Source organism: Poromitra crassiceps (assembly GCF_964638095.1).
Source record: "Poromitra crassiceps genome assembly, chromosome: 17".
In the NCBI taxonomy this organism is placed as follows: Eukaryota; Metazoa; Chordata; class Actinopteri; order Beryciformes; family Melamphaidae; genus Poromitra; species Poromitra crassiceps.
The window spans coordinates 23,819,379-23,831,404 of record NC_139635.1 but is presented as its reverse complement, the minus strand read 5'-3'; the positions used below and the strand labels follow the sequence as shown (position 1 = coordinate 23,831,404).

At 41.1% G+C, this 12,026-nt stretch overlaps 1 protein-coding gene across 1 annotated transcript in view; it reads right to left on the bottom strand.

Annotated features, from left to right (window-relative positions):
- Positions 1–11,435, bottom strand: part of LOC310792269 (protein NLRC3-like) — a gene marked incomplete at both ends in the record, with an annotated part of 46,711 nt that extends 35,276 nt beyond the window's left edge. The window contains 2 exons of the mRNA XM_083653991.1: positions 5,844–5,954; positions 11,275–11,435. Of these exons, the coding sequence (XP_083510117.1) occupies positions 5,844–5,954; positions 11,275–11,435 (272 nt within the window). The remainder of the gene's footprint in view (positions 1–5,843; positions 5,955–11,274) is intronic.
- Positions 11,436–12,026: the final 591 nt, after the last annotated feature.

Here is a 12,026-nt window from a genome sequence, read left to right as displayed (position 1 = left end):
TACAGCGCCAGACGCCTATTTCCTCATTCATTCAAAACGCAAATCGTGAAGCTTTACTACTATGTCAGAATCAAAATCCGCATTGGATATTATTAGTCTGTTCCCGAATGACTGTCTAAAGTTACCACTTTTATTCACATCAGTCATTTATTTGAAGAGCGGTTTCTGCCTCCACGTATCTACAGCAGCTCAATTCACCCTCTCAATAAACTCAATAAAACCGGCATGTCTTCTTTGCGAGTGGAAGCAATGTGTAATCTATCTAAGTCCAAAATCCGTATGTATAGACCATTTAGGCTCAATGAATAATAATGATCTCATGATGTGTTTAGTCGCACTGATTGAATAATTCCTATAGGCTATCAATTAAAAAAAAAAGATAATAAAATTAAAAAAGGGTGCTGAACTGAATCGACACGGTACGTGCGGGCATAGATTTCATTTATAAAAATAGCCTATTTTGTGGTCACGTAGGCTATTGGCAGCAGAGTCGCATATCTCCATATTTCATACACTGATGCTGGAAATATGAAGTTCAATCACATCATACAGGCCAAAAGCAACATAGTTGCAGCTGCAAAATGCAGGAGTAGCCTAGATATGAATAATCTGTGTGCAGGCAATCCCATATTAAATTGCTTAGATGTAGTAGGCTATTCTAGCATGTATGACCATTTCCAACCCAACGTCAGCCTCAGCTCCGTTGCGCACACGGCACCGTGCGCTTTGGAGACGTTTATGTAACCTTTTTATGCCGGTTTAGTGATATTTCTCCACTCACCATTCAGCTGCAATCGATCGGCGGGGTCAAACAACGTATCTAGGCTACTTGAGAGCACAAAAATGAATATATAAAAACATATTCCAAAGTGGTAAGTAGGGCTTAATTTAAATGTAGCCTGCAACAAAGTGCAAGGCTTTGGTCCTTGATTAATTCAACAGGAGCCTTTTTTTTCTCTTTTTTCTTTTTCTTTTTCATTTGAATACAATGTATTTATCATATGGGGACCATACGAATGGTGACTCGCTGTTTCCAGAGAGCTGATTGGTAAGCAGGTGGGTCTTTCATGGGTTTTGATCTTATCCTCTGAACTTAACCTGCTACAAAGCAGGTTGCTATGGTGATCTATCTCGGTAAGAAGTTAACTAGCGTTGTGGTACGGCAAACCTAGGGTTAAACCTGAAGTTACCTCGCTAAGCCACTAATCTTGCTTCGTGGTACAGCCCTCTGGCTCTGGACTCCGTAGTTTTCAATACATTATCAAATAACATTTCCTCATTCCAGTATAACCAGTCCTCTTACTTTGTGTCTGAAGGTCCAGGTTCATTACTGAAGTATGGAGGTCTGTCTTTAGAGCCGTCACTCTTCATAGACAGACAGCTGGGTGACTCTGCTCTCTGCCTGTCATGATCTCTGGAAACACAGTTTTATACATATCATCATTAGTCACACAGACACAGGCACACACACACACACACACACACACACACACACACACACACACACACACACACACACACGCACACACACATTCTTGGAATTAGTAGATAGATAATTAAATAATCGTTTGTTTCTGGCTAACATAATCCAAATAAACATCCATTTAGGTTGTTTTGTAGAGCAGTGAGGAGTTATTTTTCTCTTTCCAGTGACTTTAATATCTTTACTACTAGCTTGCTTTCATGAATACAATCTCATTGAATGATATTCCATCAGGTAGGTTTCCAGTATAACCAGTCCTCTTACTTTGTGTCTGAAGGTCCAGGTTCATTACTGAAGTATGGAGGTCTGTCTTTAGACCAGTCACTCTTCATAGACAGACAGCTGGGTGACTCTGCTCTCTGCCTGTCGTACTGACCTCTGGAAACACAAAATTTGGATACATATACAGTATCATCATTAGTTCTAGTCAAGACAGACAACATTGCATGTGATGTGATAGTGTGACGATCGGATCCGTCAGAAGGTTATTCTATTCTATTCTATAAAGAACCATTTGAAGCAGTCTGTAGGAACCATTTCCAGAGTTGTAGGCTAAGTGTAATAAGGCCACCAAATGTGTTGCCATGGTGTCACTAATATATACTGTAGGTATATAGGAACTTTCACTGAGGTGACAGGTGTTGCTGGATGGAGATTTATGCACACTGGTTAGATTCTCACAGGGGAGTTGGGAGGTAGAGAAGCAGCATTTCCAAGGACCACTTACCCAAATGAGAGGTGGGAGGAGAAACATGACAAAAACTAGAAAGAATAAACTGACTAAATATGTGTTATGCTGCTGTCTTCTGTTATTATTATCATTCATGTTTAGCTACAGTCTCCAGAAATAGGGGAGGGGAAAATGGTGAGAATAACCTCAGCACCAGCGGCAGCAGCAGTGGCTCCTGCATTACATTACTGGCTTTCCTTGGGAAGCTAAGCGCTAAACCAGATAATTGCCATCTAGCTGGATTCTAGTTAAGTCATACCACGAATGTAGTTATCAACTCGTTAAGTGGATCCAGGTTTTTCTAATCAAGTTGAGAGCGCGTGCACATGAAAATGCCCGTGCACAGGAGCTCGTGCCCACAAAAGAGGTGTGGTTTTTAACAACTAGCCAATCCCAATGCAATATGGACTGCTCCATGCAGCTTCTACAGCACCAGGCCTATTTCGTCATTCATTCAAAGCGCAAATCGTGAAGCTTTACTATGTATGTCAGAATCAAAAACCGCGTTGGATATTATTAGTATAGTATCAGTAACTTCTTTGAAGAGTGGTTTCTGCCTCCACGTAGGCTATCTACAGCAGCTCAATTCACCCTCTCAATAAACTCAATATAACCTGCATGTCTATTTCCAAAATCCATAGGCGTTTTTAGACCATTTAGGATCAATGAATAATAATGATCTCATGATGTGTTTGGTTGCACTGATGGAATAATTATTATAGGCTAATAGGCTATCAATAAAAAAATAATGATAATAAAATTTAGAAAGGCTGCTGAACTGAATTGACATGGTACGTGCGGGCATAGATTTCATTTATAAAAAATTGCCTATTTTGTGGTCACATACAGTAGTATGTGACCACAAAATAGGCAATTTTTTGGCTATTGGCAGCAGAGTCGCATATCTCCATATTTCATACAATGACTATGCTGGAAATAATATTAAGTTCAATCACATCATACAGGCCAAAAGCAACACAGTTGCAGGTGCAAAATGCAGGAATAGCCTAGATATGAATAATCTGTGTGTAGGCGATCCCATATTAAATTGCGTAGGCTATTCTGGCATGTATGACCATGTCCAACCCAACGTCAGCCTCAGCTCCGTTGCGCACACGGCACCGTGCGCTTTGGAGACGTTTATGTAACCTTTTTATGCCGGTTTAGTGATATTTCTCCACTCACCATTCAGCTGCAATCGATCGGCGGGCTCAAACAATGTATCTAGCCTACTTGAGAGCACAGAAATTAATATGTAAAAACATATTCCAAAGTGGTAAGTAGGGCTTCAGTTAAATGTACCCTGCAACAAGTGCAAGGGGGTATGGTGGTGCAGTGGTAAGCGCTGTTGCCTCATAGCTCGAAGGTCCTGGGTTCGATTCCCACCTGGGACGCTGTGGGCGCTGGAGTTGTGACCCCCCCATATCTTCAGTGCCTACTGCCCAGGTGGGCTATCTCGTCGAAAGGGCCTTTCTGTGTGGAATTTGCATGTTCTCCCCGTACCCCCCAGGGGGTTCCTCCGTACATAACCCCCCACTAAAAACATGCAGAAGATCGTCATCCGACCAGTGACGACAACATCTGAAGTTGGTCCAATGATGGTCCAATGAAGGTCCCCGGGCGCTGGAAAGAAATAGCGACCACTGCTTCCGGCCTGCCCCCTGGAGGAAAGGACAAGCCTGGATGGGTCAAACGCAGACAGTGGCACTGGAAGTACTTTTAGGTAGGGGGTGCTGTAAGGAAGGGACTCTTGGTGCTGCCCGTAAGCGCAGCACCGCCGAAAATCTGACGTTTTTTGGACTTTTAGCCATATTTAGAGGAATATTTAATTTTAAATTAACATTAGGATTATACTGTTGTGATGTCATTATTCAGTGTCTTCTCCTCTTCTCTGCAGCATTACTCAATTTACCCTCAGGAATCAGGGACATTGATAGCCTACCTGCTATTCCTCCCATAGATCCAGGGCCGGATTAATAGTACCATGGGCCCCGGGGCTATTCATTTTCTAAGCTATTCATTTAGCCTTTTAGTCATAAAGATGATATCTTCCAGACTGAAATGTTATAACAGAAGTGGAGTATTGGCCAGAATTACATGAACATTTGGACACTTATTCAGCGGGTATTTTGCATGTTGCGTTCAGGTGCACTGTAAAAAAAAAATATATATATATATTCCATCTCTTGCCACCAGGGGGTGCTGCAGCACCCACCGCACCCAGCGCGCCCTTGAATGCAGAGGACATATTTCACCGGCCACCGTCAGCATGAGTGTGTGTAGTGGCGCATGCATGTGTTGTAGTGTGTTCGTGTGACAATAAAGACTGGCTGCCGTCTGAAATCGTGTGCAAGGCTAATCAGTCCTCGATTAATTCAACAGGAGCCATGTTTTCTTTTTCTTTTTCCTTTTTTCTTTTCATTTGAATGCAATGTATTTTTCATATCGGGACCATATGAATGGCGACTCGCTGTTTCCAGAGAGCTGATTGGTAAGCAGGTGGGTCTTTCATGGGTTTTGATCTTATCCTCTGAACTTAACCTGCTACAAAGCAGGTTAGCCGTAGAGCATAAGTTGCTATGGTGATCTATCTCGGTAAGAAGTTAACTAGCGTCATGGTACGGCAAACCTAGGGTTAAACCTGAAGTTACCTCGCTAAGCCACTAATCTTGCTTCGTGGTACAGCCCTCTGGACTCCGTAGTTTTCAATACATTATCAAATAACATTTCCTCATTCCAGTATAACCAGTCCTCTTACTTTGTGTCTGAAGGTCCAGGTTCATTACTGAAGTATGGAGGTCTGTCTTTAGAGCGGTCACTCTTCATAGACAGACAGCTGGGTGACTCTGCTCTCTGCCTGTCATGATCTCTGGAAACACAGTTTTATACATATCATAATTAGTCACACAGACACACACACACACACACACACACACACACACACACACACACACACACACACACACACACACACACACACACACACACAAACACAAACACACACACACACACACACACACACACACACACATTCTTGGAATTAGTAGATAGATAATCAAATAATCGTTTGTTTCTGGCTAACATAATCCAAATAAACATCGATTTAGGTTGTTTTGTAGAGCAGTCTTTTAGACTCATACAGAATATATATATATATATATATATATATATATATATATATATATATATATATATATATACATACGTGTGTGTGTGTGTGTGTGTGTGTGTGTGTGTGTGTGTGTGTGTGTGTGTGTGTGTGTGTGTGTGTGTGTGTGTGTGTGTGCTCCTCCATCCTGAAGCACCTGTGAGGTCCTCCACTCTGGAGCTATCCATGGGACTGTACTTGTGTTGAGTCATTTTGGCCACTAATTTGCCATTTTTGCTCATTTAGTCGTCCCTAATTACCGAATTCAGAAATCTGACTCTGTTAGCCGTTAGGTCACTCACAGGGTGCTCTTTACACTTCCTGAAAGATTCAGGTAAAATGGCATAGCTGTGGCCGAACACAATTCTGCTCGTTCACACTACACATTGTGGTAATATCTGGAAAGGACCTGGATGACACACTGAGGGAGGCTATGCAATGACTCAGACAACAGACAGATTGTAATAGTGAGAAGAACCTACCGCTTTCCAGAAGAAGGCTGGTGTGTAACATCAGTAGAGCCATGCTCTGTGCGCTTACGCCTCGTGGACTTAGAGTTGGGCTGAGGAGAGCCTGGACTCTCCTGCTGGACCCTGGTACACAGAGAGGAGGCAAGTCAGACAGATACAGCAAGTGGACAACCAGAGACAATGACAATGATGACAACAACAATAATAACAACAATAATAATAATAAGAATAATATTAATAATAAGAATAATAAAAATAAATAATTAAAAATAAAATAAAACCATGGTACACAGAGAGGAGGCAGGACAGACAGACACAGCAGGGTTGGGTATCCTTTGGATTTTAATGATTCAGATTCTGCCTATCGATTCCAATTATTGATGATTGGCGATTGTGATTCTTTGAGGGACGGGGTCAAAACAGGTCACATGCTGATTTCACAGATAAACGTTTACTTTTAAGAACCTCAACACAAGCCAAGTCATTCATTATTCTCAATTGACTTCATAGAGTTTATGGAACATATGTTTTTGGTTGCTGTTATTATATGATTCAATACTGTCAAGGGACATGCTGGTGATGGAAGTCATCTATGGAAGTGAATCACAGTAAGTTTTACAGTCCAGAAAGAGCACTAGCGTGTAGCTTTAGGAGACAGGAAGACATGCATATACATTCAACTGGCAAACAGCCACAGCAGCCGGGCAGACTCCTTTTTACTGGCAGACTATAAATCAAAAGTGCACCTGAAATGTGTTTAGGAACCGATAGAAGTAGAACTGAAATTCATCTTTTTTTTTTTTTTTTACCGGTATTGGATTTGGTTCTAATTTGGTTTGGTTCCCAACACTAAGCCACAGCAGAAAGTGGATAACCAGAAACAATGACAGTGATGATGATGACGACGACGACGACAACAACAACAACAACAGCAACAACAACAACAACAACAACAACAACAACAACAACAACAACAACAACAACAACAACAACAACAACAACAACAACAACAACAACAACAACAACAACAACAACAACAACAACCACAAGTTGTTTTTAATTGGACAACCAGATTTCATGTTTTAAAAACAATGGCAGTGTTCTAGCAGAATTTACCTTAAAAGAATGATGTTTAATTGAAATGGTGTTTCAGTGCAGTACACCTTTTACGTTTTAGGACTAGATGTATGTATGAATGCTTTAGTGAAGTCCAAGTAAAAATGTGTTGAAGTAGTTCTTTAAGTAGCGCTTCATTATTGTGAAGGTTGTAACAGGAAGTTTCAGTTTTATACTGACTGACTTGACCCTGCTTGGAGTTGGTTGGTGATGACCAGTGTAGGGCAAGTTACTTTCAAAATGTAATATACTACATATTACTAGTTACTTTCATTTGAAAGTAATAAGTTACTTTACATTATTACTTTCTGTGTAGAGTAACTCGTTACTTATTACAGTACTTTTACCAAAACAACAGCAGCAAGAGAATGACATCGCCGCCCCGGAACATCCCGAAAAATAATTTCAGCCGCCTTGACGTCAGTGTAAACAATCCAAAATTCTAAATGTTATTCTTTTCCTTTGTTTTTGTCATCTATAGTGGTTATTTGCATAAAAACACAGTTTGTTTAGGAAATGATTGTATCTTTTTGAAATATGTGCTTTGATTTAATAAAATGTAACTCAATTTGTAACTTGAGTTACTTGACAAAGTAACTGGTATAATATTACTGAAATCCTATTAGTAATCAGTTATATTACTGAGTTACTGTTAAAAGTAATATATTACATAATATGTTTCTTTTGTAATGAGTAACCCTGGTTACACTGGTGATGACATTTGTGGTTCCAGTCTGCCGTCTGCACGTGAATCATTATCAGTAACACTGTGTATAAACGTGAAATCAAAGGCAAGAACACAACAGATTGTCGTTTTATGCAGAGTCCGTCGTCTAAACATGGCCTAATAGTGGTTTCAAAATGTGTGGTGTTTGAAACTTGACTTCATACAGCTCCAAATTACTACCAGGGGGCGCTCAGAGGCAAATTAAGAAACAATAAAAATATACAAATGCCCTAACGTCAATCATAGTGAATGAATCTAAAATCTAAAACAAGACATAAAGATCAAAAGATAAACTATGATGTTGATAAATAGATGTCTTGACCTGAAGAAACAGCATAACTTGTATCAATGTTGTCTCATGTCTGTGGCAGAGAAAACAGCAAGTAGCCTACGCCTAGTTTTTATGATGACATTTTACATGTCTTCTTCAGTGAAGTAAAAAGCAGCCTGCTTTAACATGCAAACTCCACACAGAAAGAACCTGGGATGGACCAGGGTTTGAACCCGGGGCCTTCTTGCTGGGAGGCAACAGTGCTAACCACTGAGCCACCGTGCCATCCTATAACTGACCAATAACTCTATTGTCATGTAAACAGAAGGCCCAAAGCCAACAAAAGTTTGCCTGCAAGTTTATGCAGGGAGCGTTGTCGTGTAAACTAGGCCTCAGTCTAGTCACCCTCACCTAACCCTAGAATAAAACACAATACAATATTATTCTACAATAATAAAATATCATACAATGTTACCGTACAATAACAGAGTACATCATTACTGTACAATATGACAGAACACATTGTTACTGTACAATAAAACAATACCTTTTCATGCTGCAAATGTTCTGCGTCACACTGATATGTTGAAGTGAAACTCTTCTGAGAGAGGAAGGAAGGGGGAGGGGCAAAGAGAGAGGAAGGGGGAGGGGATCTTCAATCTTCCTCTTTGAATATCTTCAGATTTTGTGATTTATGTTACTGGGTAACAAAATGTCTTGTTTTCTGTTTTTGATTCTTTGTAATTGCTAAGTGTTAATGGATGTAAGTGCTAAGTATGCTTTGGCAATATAAGATGCACCTTATCATGCCAATAAAGCCCTTTGAATTGAATTGAATTGAATTGGGAGGGAGAGAGGGGAGGGGGAGAGCGAGTGGGAGAGAGCGAGTGGGAGAGGGAGAGAGAGAGAGTGGGAGGGGCAGAGACAGAGAGCAGGCAGAGAGAGAGAAACCAGCCATTCAACTTCCACACAAGCAAGTAGGCTACAATCCAACAGAGGGTGCCCTCACTCCACACAAAAACAACTCTGTGCATGTTAACTCATCCACTGTCATCCTGCTAGTTTGAAAAAAACAAAAACACACTAGAGTCTAGTCTTGTTTTGTTGTTGTTGTTGTTGTTGTTGTTTCTTTAATCTGAAAGTTGTTGTTTGGGCTTTTGTTCCAAACACTTTACCAATTAAAATTATGCATTTCTGGAGGAAACTTGTACTGTTTTGTATTGTACTGTTTGTATTGTCAAACTGTATTTGAATTAGGATTGTTTTGAAGAGTTCCAAGTAAAAAAAAAAAAAAAAAAAAGTCTATAAAGGTTTTGCTATTAAATTCATATTAGACAACCATTACAAATTCATAAAATCTGGATAAAATAGACCTGCACTTTGAATTAAGATAGGTGGACCACCAGGTGGAGCCCCGCAGACCAGACCACAGTTTGTGAACCAATGCTATTCACCTTATGTTCCAACACAGGGTCAGCCAGTTACTTCCTATAGTGTTTACACTTCCTGCGACAGTACAGTACAGTGAGCAGGTAAAACAGATGGTGTTTTGAACAGGAAGTCATAACAAAACTGGGTCAAGTGGGCGGGGCTACCTAAGGTGAATAGCCTACCAATTATGGGGAGCGTTATCACAGAATTCCACTCTGGAACCTGGTTTCACTTTTTTGCATTTTCAGGCCACAATAACTCCGTTGTCATGGAAACAGAAGGCCCAAACTCAACACAAGTTTGCTGTTTTAAGGACATTCTATAACACATAAGGGAATGCTTAAATAGATAAGGGCAAATGCTCAGAGAGATCTAAGGGGTTTCTCTTACAATATCCTAAGGTGATTTATGCAACTATATTTTTTTCCTAAGGGATACTTAGATGAAAATGTAAGGGCAACCTTATAGTTGGGTGATTTCCGGTGCTTCCGTGACCGTGTAGACTAGAGCAAAGGTTCGTTTCTCAGTGGATTTGTCATCTATGAAGGTTCATAAACAAATTTAGCTCCCGCGCCTTTCGCCAAAATGCGGGCAACTTTTTTGAGAGCCATAATCATTAACCTGTTGGTTGTCTGATAGATTTTGTGGAGTTCTGAGATGAATTATAAAATGAAAAAATTATTTGTAATATTCCAATATAGTATTCACATGCTCTTCTCTCATGTTGTAATAAATGGTTGTAGCTGGCAGGTGTTGTGCAATCACAGGCACTTAACGGTTAGGTTGTGGTTGCGGGGGGGGGGGGTGATTAATATTCACTCCTCTGGTTAGTAGTTATTCATTCTTCCAGTTATTAAAATTCACTGATTCACTGATTCATGCTGTTCACATACAGCCAGGTCCAATTCCCCCTTAAAATGACATACAACTGGATCTCTCTCTCTCTCTCTCTCTCTCTCTCTCTCTCTCTCTCTCTCTCTCTCTCTCTCTCTCTCTCTTTCTTCTCTGGGCCAGGGTCAGGGCCACCCAGTCCTCCTAACGTAGAGGGGAAATTATGTTCAGTATCACGAGAAATAGATTCACACCCGCGCGCACACACACATTTTAAATACTTTATTTGGTTCCACAAATTACATTTCATAAGCAGGGAAACAAATATATCAGGGTCAATTAATACTGAGTACTTATGGATACACATAGCACCTCCTTCTCCACACTGCTAGACTGCCAATAATTGCTGAGACAGAGCAATATTTGACAGTTTGTTTGGCTCTTGCCCTTGTCAGGCCAGCAAGCTGCAGGCCTCTCATGGTGCATTTTTGTACATGTCCCAGGCTTCCAAATATAAGCACACTGTATCTACAGGTATAACCTAGGGTCGTGATGGTCTCGAGTAGTGGTTGGTATTTTATATATTTGTCTTGGAATGCCTGGTCCATGTACAGGTCAAAGACACAGCCTACCTCTAGCATCAGCACCTGCTTATGGCTGGTGTCAACAAAAACAGCGTCGGGTGTATTGGGGATATTAGCAAAGACATCACAGGCAGACCCAAACCACTCTGGTACCACTCTACTGTGCTTATACAGTACTGCACTAGCAGGCATGATGTTATGGACTGCATCAGACACAATATTTACAATACGGGCATGACATCCATTCGTTATGTGTGCTGTGGATTCTAGATGGTGCTGTGAATCTGGATGGTTCAAACAAAATGGATTGTGAGTGTGGGGGTACCAGGTAGACAGATTATATTTCGTGGGTAGCACTTGCAGTCTCGCTTTGATGGCAAACTTTAAAATGTCCTCACCAACTGCAGCGTTCTTAAAAACTGAGTGTGAGACTGAATGGTCAGCAATAGACACGCTAGTTTCCCCTGCAGTCTAAGTCCACACCAGTGCTGCCTGACCTCAGCCTGCTTTGCATTAATCAGGACTCTCCTAGCTGACTCTGTGGTCAGTCTGCTGGTTTCTCCCTGTTGTGTGGTGATGGTGGCCTCAACAGCTACACAGGGGTCTGTGACCAGTTCATCGGAGACAGGGACTTCAGTCTGCATGGTGATTTTTGTCCATTTCAGCTGGACTCCGGACCGGTTGCAAAGGTCATTGAGGTCTGGCCAATCAGACCAGACCCCAAAGCCCTTGTCCTGTGAGTCCAGTTTCCCAGACTCTTTTCTCCTGAAGCCCAGGAAGAAACACACACACACACACACACACACACACACACACACACACACACACACACACACACACACACACACACACACACACACACACACACACACACACACACACACACACACACACACACACACACACACACACACACAGTCTCCATGTGCTCACATGATATTTATAGATAACACAGAGATTATGCGACCTGCAGGTCTGAAAAATGAAGCCAATGTGGAAATACCAAAAACGTCAGTTCCTTGAATGGCCAGTTGAGGTTAGATAACTCACCTGTTCATGCCTGCAAACAGAAGTCAGATTGTATAGAAGTCTATGGGGAAAACGACCCTACTGCTCACTTGATTTGCTAATGAGTTGATGGTCTGAATCACTAGTTTCAAGTCTTCTTCAATACACCATGATGTTCATTTGGTCAATTATGCTCCCAATTAGTTAACAAATTTACCACGAGAGGG